This window comes from Lactuca saligna, chromosome 6 (assembly GCF_052625555.1).
Source record: "Lactuca saligna cultivar CGN05327 chromosome 6, ASM5262555v1, whole genome shotgun sequence".
In the NCBI taxonomy this organism is placed as follows: Eukaryota; Viridiplantae; Streptophyta; class Magnoliopsida; order Asterales; family Asteraceae; genus Lactuca; species Lactuca saligna.
The window spans coordinates 21563872-21571408 of record NC_136422.1 but is presented as its reverse complement, the minus strand read 5'-3'; the positions used below and the strand labels follow the sequence as shown (position 1 = coordinate 21571408).

General features: G+C 30.8%; 1 protein-coding gene across 1 annotated transcript; it reads left to right on the top strand.

Annotated features, from left to right (window-relative positions):
- Positions 1-4853: 4853 nt before the first annotated feature.
- On the top strand, positions 4854-6464 carry LOC145001701 (vesicle-associated membrane protein 711-like). The gene is made up of 4 exons (XM_078961051.1): positions 4854-5240; positions 5694-5884; positions 5979-6142; positions 6219-6464. Exons 1-4 carry the CDS (start codon positions 5024-5026, stop codon positions 6304-6306), a joined length of 660 nt encoding a protein of 219 aa, XP_078817177.1. The 5' UTR covers positions 4854-5023; the 3' UTR covers positions 6307-6464.
- The last annotated feature ends 1073 nt before the right edge of the window (positions 6465-7537 follow it).

The following is a 7537-nucleotide window of genomic DNA, read 5'->3' as shown; positions in this document are numbered from 1 at the left end:
TAAGATATAAGTTTTTTTTTAGATTTTTATAGTGATTATTTAAAATTATTACATATTTTTTTTAATATCGATATGTTTTATGTATGTGAATAGATTTAATAAAATTATGATTTATATACCATAATATAAATTTGATTGAACACAATAAGACACAAAAGACATATAAACAATGAGAGTAAGGTCACTAAAGAAATTGTAAACACTACATGTAAGGTCACTAAAGAAATTTGTGAGCTGCATTTTTTGAGTAGCACAATTTGGTTTATAAACATGGATTCTAATGTTAGACTTTTGTGAATGGTAGACCAAGTTCTATTCAATCCACATTTTTTTATTAGTAGGATATGATTTATATCCTCCAGTCAAAATAATTATAGCAAAAACAATAAACAAAGGAAACTTATTGAAATGCGAAACATAAACATTAAATATTGAGAAATACTTTATTTATTTATTTATTTTTTTTTTTTTTTGTCAATTTTAATGTATAACGAGTGAGATGACAAACGGGCAATAATATGCACCGCTAAGTCTTTTTGTATGATACAGTTAATTCATTTGAAGACTACATTCATAGATCTAAGGATATAACATTGTTATGCATGATTCGTTGTACTTTATTAAGAATCTTCATCGCATCTGGCATGAAGAAACTAAACGTATCAATTGCAAATTGTATGAAAACGTGTTTTTTTTATGCACGATTTTTCATTTGGTGATTTTGCATGTAGCAGCATTTAAAGCAGTATGTCCTGCCGTAAAACCCTCAGCCCTCAAGCCCACAAGAAGGGATACCCCTGTAAGGTCCACACATGCATGTTTCCATCCATCACATTGAAAAATCAAAATGTCGACTAACACAAACAGGAACATGTTAACACAAACAGGTAATTTCATGAAATCTCAATTGCAACGGGAGCATGTTAACACAAACAGGTAACATAGAAAAACATACATAAACACAATACAATCTCCAAATTTATCAAAATAATTTACCTTACAAATCTTGATCATTTCTACAAGCTTATTTAAATTTTGAATGTTTTAGCCAACCTTTTTGCCAATATATACTTGTTTAAAATATTTTTATTACAATTATTATCTATGTTTCGTTAATTTACCAACTATATATTATACGGGTTATAACCTACTTTATAATTAAAAATTAAAAAGTTAATATAATTCGTAGTACTAATTACATAGTAGTGTGGAAATAATAAAAATAAAAACTTAAATAAAAGGACTAAGTTTTGGGCCCAAACTAGACCCATTATCCAGATTGCATATGAGGCTTAATTGAGAAGGCTTTCACTTTTAAGTAAGTTCGGATTTGAAGAACCAACTAAAAAACCAAACCTTTTTGGTAATAGACTTTATGCATATCTATGACGACATCAAAAAGAATACACTAAAAAAAGGTTATTCCTAAAAAAACAATGATGACAGTATCAAGATGATCTGATTTAAAAAATTTTAAAATGTTATCCTTCTAATAATCCCTAATAATCGATGAGTTGCTTGATGTTACCAAGCTGGCAAGCTCTCCCCTAGTGCTCGTTGTCTATTATCATAGTTTGTCAAAAATTAACGATTTTACCTTGAATACGAACTTATACGTGGCAAAGCGAAATTGTTGGAAAGCTTTTTGTCAAAATACATTTTATTAGGTAATCCCATACTTGTAAGATAATGACTTCTTTGATTACTTAAAAGACAATTACATAACAATGTATAAAAAATACTTAGGTTTGGACCTAAATCCTAATCACTAACATCCCACTACAGTTTAGATCGGGTGGAGACGATTAAAATAAAGAAGTAAACAAAACATATAAACACAGATGTAGACAACAGCATCAGCGATGGTAGGGCTCTAACGATGGCGGCTAACAACGACTTTTCGTCGAAGAAGAGGTGAGAAGAAGCGGCGGCCAGAAGCGGTTCTATTGTAGAAGAAGAAGAGAGCCGATGAAGGCGACGATTGAGGAGTCCGAAGAAAGGTAACGAGAAAGAAAGAGAGTTCTAGTTACGGCAGACGGAGCCAATGTCGTCGATATTGGCGACCACAATGTTGATATAGAGACGATTACAAATCAAAGGCTTCCCGATGGATAAGGTGTTGTCAGAGGGAGGCAACAACAACATTGGAAGAGGCGAGCCAAAACGAGGGGCAATCTGACGAGGAGACAGAATGCTCAAAGGTAGGGTCCATCTGAGGATGAGATAGAAGGCTCGAAGGTAGCGGTCATCCAAGGTCCATTTGAGGATGAGATAGAAGGCTCAAATGTAAGGGTCATCCAAGGAGGAGATAGAAGTACACGAAACAGTAGAAGAAGCCAAGGAAGGAACTCTAGTTTGGGGCCGACGACTATATTATTATTTATGCGAATAAAGACGAAAGAGAAAAATATTAAACCTAATTAAACCCAATTTCGTTTCTTTATTTTCAAAACATTCGATTCCCCTCTACTTATTATAAAAAAGGAATTTGAATTCGTTTTTGATAAATTTCTGTTTTAATATGAAATATCCCATAAAATCAAGAATGATTTATGAAAAGATCAACATGAAATTAGAAATTTCAAAATTGATAGTCGAATCTCTCACTAAAATGTCAATATACTATCTAAATATTATTTGTTTTACGATTTATTAGTTTATATATATATATATATATATATATATATATATATATATATATATATATATATATATATATATATATATTATTGTTTATTTTTAGTATGTTATTTGCTATGTATTATTTTGTTATTTAAATTGTCAAGATAAAACACATGTATTAAGGTAGTAAACTATTATCGTTATTATAGAGTTAATTGGATTTTGTATAATTATCCTTTACTATTATACAATAATTGCTTTTAGACAAAATTGTAAGAATGATCTCTATGATATGTCAAAACTCTGTGTTTGGATCAAAAAGTTTGAACTCAAAACTCTGTGGTTCAATTTGTTTTAAACTTTTTCAAAATGATGAATTTATCATTTATATTTTCATTTTTTATTTTTTGTTTAATTTAACATTTATCTAAATTTAAAATATCACCCCACCCCTACCTATTACTAACCCACCCACCCATTCTCACTCCTAAAACTCCATCTCCCTCTTCATACTGTAAGAGAGAACCAACGTCAACATTTGTCTCTTACGTCAACTTCGTCTATACATCACCGGCGAGAACGAGGTGAAGAAAAAATTAACGAACTCCATTTGTGAAGGGGTGAAGCGAGAACGAAGATTACGGAACAACCAAACCAATTATGACGACGTAAAAGACCATCGGAGTCTTCCTTCTCCGGCTTAGACAATCAGTTTGTTGCCATAGAAAGGGTGTTAGTTGACAGAGGTAACAAATCCATTGACGTCATCATCTGTAACCCAAGTGACAAAGAGAAAGAGAAAAGTGTCATTGTTGGATCTGCAAACCTTAACAACTTGTTCAGATCTAAAACTAGGGCTGTTCCAAACATATTTTGGACCCAGGGCGAGAGAAAAAATGATCCTTTAAAAAAACAAATGTCATCAAGTTTTTTATAATAAATCAATAATTAAAAGAAAATTATTTGTACTATCTTCTAAATATAATAATTTCCATAAAAAATTTGGGTCCCCTTAAAAGACGGGCCTGTCTAAAACCTCCATGGGAGGAGGTAGATCCGACTTTAGGATCTTCAAATCGAAGGGGAACAGATCCGAAGAGAAGATGACGAATCTTCATGTCGATTTTCAAATCTGGAAGTCGCCGTTGGTAATGTTTAAAGATCAGTGGAGAGTTTTCGGCCGGGGATCGGCGATGGTACACCGATGGCTTCCTAGCTGGTCAATTTTCCGAGAGAGAGAGAGAGAGAGAGAGAGAGAGAGAGAGAGATTATGGGGAAATGGTGTATTGTGTCTGATTCTTCTAGTTTATGAGAAAGAGAGAAATGTATTTTATTTTTGTTTTATTTTTATTTTTTATTATTGTAATAAAAGAAAAATAAAAAATAAAATAATAAGTGACAAATTCATTATTATAAAAAATTTCAAAAATTTTAGACCAAATTTACATCAAGACCAATGGTACAAGAGTAAACTTTTTTTTGTCCAAAGATACGAATTTTGACGTACGCACCATTAGTTGGTATATATATATATATATATATATATATATATATATATATATATATATATATATATATATATATATATATATATATATATATATTTACTATCTTATAAAAAGAAATCTAATTATTTCTATAAATAGATTGATTATAATAATAATATTTTTTAAGACGTCCAAATGATGAAGCTGATAGTACAAGTAACCATTAATAAAATAATATTAAATTTTAACCAAATTTTGAATTCAAATATTTATCATCAAATCTCTTTATATTTCTCAGCAATTTGATATGGTTCCCTCAAATTTCGTATTCATTCAAATTTTGAACCCTTTTAGATATCCTTAAATTTAGCATGTTGATTCAAATATCCATCCAATCACATATACCTCTTTGTTTCCTCCTCTGCTATAAAGTCTACCGTCCAGGAACAAAAAATAACTTCATCTCCCAAATAACACCATAGTTTGATTATTTTGTCTTCGACATGTACTTTCTTTTGTAACATAACATTTTTATAGAGGAAACATATCATCGAAAGAATTTACATGCCCCGCCGCTTTGCGCGGGTACACTGCTAGTATATATATATATATATATATATATATATATATATATATATATATATATATATATATATATATATATATATATATATATATATACACGATTTGATGGGTCCAAAGGAATTACTCTTCCTACACTTTTTATTTTCAGTATCACATTAACACATGAACATGAAAGCATTAGTAATCGTGGCTTCCATGAACTTTTCTCAATCTCCTTATTCAATTCTCCTTTTCCACTGAATTCTAACAAAACAAATCCTAATTTCCCTCTCCTCTATCACAATCTCTCATTTGCTTTATCAAATTCTCTGCATTGTGTCAAGGTAGAGATGACAATTCTTTACACGCTGGTGGCGAGAGGATCTGTTCTGTTGGCGGAATTCAGTGGTACGTCGACCAACGCGAGCACCATCGCCAGACAAATTCTCGAGAAAATCCCCGGAAACAATGATATGAATGTTTCGTATTCGCAAGATCGGTATATTTTTCACGTTAAACGGACTGATGGCCTCACTATTCTCTGTATGGCCGATGATGATGCCGGAAGTAAGCTAATAATAACAGCTCTGTTCTTATTGTTTGCTTAAAATTCGTTCTATTATTATAAGATCGATTCATTTCCATTAGATGAATTTGTGATCATATTGTATGATTTGAGCCGAAGATCAGGTCTCGCTATTCTGTCGACAGTAATTCAATTTGAAACTTGCATATCTGATTTGATTTTGATAATCTAGGGTTCTTCGAGCAGCATTGTTGCCTTATGAAGGTCGTTTATGTTTATAATTTGAAATTTGAATCCAGTTCCTTCCACACAGGGATTCGTAGATCCATAAAATCCAATACTTCATATCGACATATAATATCAGTGATCAAATACACATTCAATCATTTCACTTCTACTCTTTTTCAATTTCAAGTTCATTAAAACAACTAGTCGATTGCGCCATTAATGGTTGGCAGAATATGATCAATAGCGGCAATATCTATATTTTACAGGACGAATTCCTTTTACATTTCTTGAAGAGATTCATCAGAGATTCGTTAGAACATATGGTCGAGCAGTTCTAACAGCCCAAGCTTATGAAATGAATGATGAGTTTTCTAGGGTTTTGAGCCAACAAATGGAGTATTACTCCAGTGATCCCAATGCAGACAGGATAAACCGTTTAAAAGGTGAAATGAGTCAGGTGAGTTTCCTTAACTTAACATTCCAATACTTTTGTTAAATCAATTTTTGTAAAGTAAATACCTAAAGATGAAATTGTATGCTTTTATAAACAGGTAAGAAGTGTAATGATTCAAAATATTGACAAAGTTCTTGAGAGGGGTGATCGATTGGAAACACTTGTTGATAAAACTGCAAATATGCAAACGAATACTTTTCGATTCAGAAAGCAGTCTAGAAGATTCAGGAATACAATGTGGTGGAAAAATGTCAAACTTATGTATATCCTCTAACCTATATACATTTTATCTTTATAGATTATTGAGCTAATAATAATTAATGGACTTTAAATGTAGGGTTGCTATGGTAATTCTTCTCCTGGTGATAGTGTACATTGTTCTGGCATTTGTTTGCAAGGGGTTTGCACTTCCAGCTTGTCTATGATGAAAACCGGAAACAAATGGGAAATTTGGTTTATTAGGGTTTTTGAATTCGAAGCCTTCGAAAAAAAATTCTTGCATTTTTTTGACATTCTTTTATGGTAATTTGATAAGTTTTTTGTATCGAGTTGTTTTGTTATATGAGGAATAATAAGTTTACAATTCCACATAGATAAGTTTTTCACTAAGTGAGTAAAACATACTTGCTTAAATATTGAAAAAAACTTAGAAGGATTAGTCACTTTTTTGTCTTTGTCTCTAAATTCTTTTTGGTTTAAGATTAGTTTTCTAGTCTATATTAAATTGATCTGTGTATTAGGATTTATTTAGTTTTCATTATTTTGAAAGAGTTTGATGATATGATATGATATCACTTCCCCTGCAAAGTAGATGTTTTTCCATCAATTTTGTATTCGTTAATAAATGAATAATGAATGTGCCAAGTTCGACTACATGAGATATTGGGAACAATCAGTTTTCTTTTTTTTTTAAAATATATACTCATATAATCATACATGTGCACCAAAAGAAAATTGTATATTTCATCGGATTAAGAAACATAATAACATTAGTTGTTTAGTGTTTTATAGAATGGAGAGATAATAATAATATTGTGTAACCAACTAATCCAGTTAAGTTTATTTTTAATGTTTTTATTACATAACAAAAACAAAGACCTAGATATCATTTTATCAAATTAATAATATGTTCTAAAACACCATATGAGTTTTGTTTGTGTATAATTATATAATGATTGATGATGTATTTATGTTTGTTGTATGTTAGACCAAGTTGGTTGTTGATATCGATTAATTTATCTATATATATGCATATACTAAATGGGATTTATATAGACACATATATGAAGAAAACGTTGCGCTTTATTTGAACATCGGGATAATGATTTAAAAGGGTAACTTATTTTTGGATTTGTACATATTTAGTCATTGGGTTTTTTTTTAATCCATATTTTTCCATTGTAGTGGTTAAACCATTTAAAAAACATCTTTATGACCTTCAATCGTAGGTTTAGCCGGTTTCCGGCATGTTTGACAACTCCAACGATTCTTCGCTTATCTTCTTCAGCAAGACTCTGACTTTCATGATTTTTCTGACGATATGAAACAGAGTTCAAATTAGAATCGAGTTTTGGGATTTTTGAGTTTCATTTTAAGAACACGAAATTGGTCTAATGGTTTTGAAATCAGAGTGTTGTTCCAGATCTGATGTTCATC

Excerpts from the sequence above, each read along its gene's own strand:
- LOC145001701 (XM_078961051.1), top strand. The coding sequence starts at position 5,024 with ATGACAATTCTTTACACGCTGGTGGCGAGAGGATCTGTTCTGTTGGCG. Across the intron at positions 5,241-5,693 it reads GGCCGATGATGATGCCGGAA|GACGAATTCCTTTTACATTT; the intron begins GTAAGCTAATAA and ends TATATTTTACAG. Across the intron at positions 6,143-6,218 it reads TGGAAAAATGTCAAACTTAT|GGTTGCTATGGTAATTCTTC; the intron begins GTATATCCTCTA and ends CTTTAAATGTAG.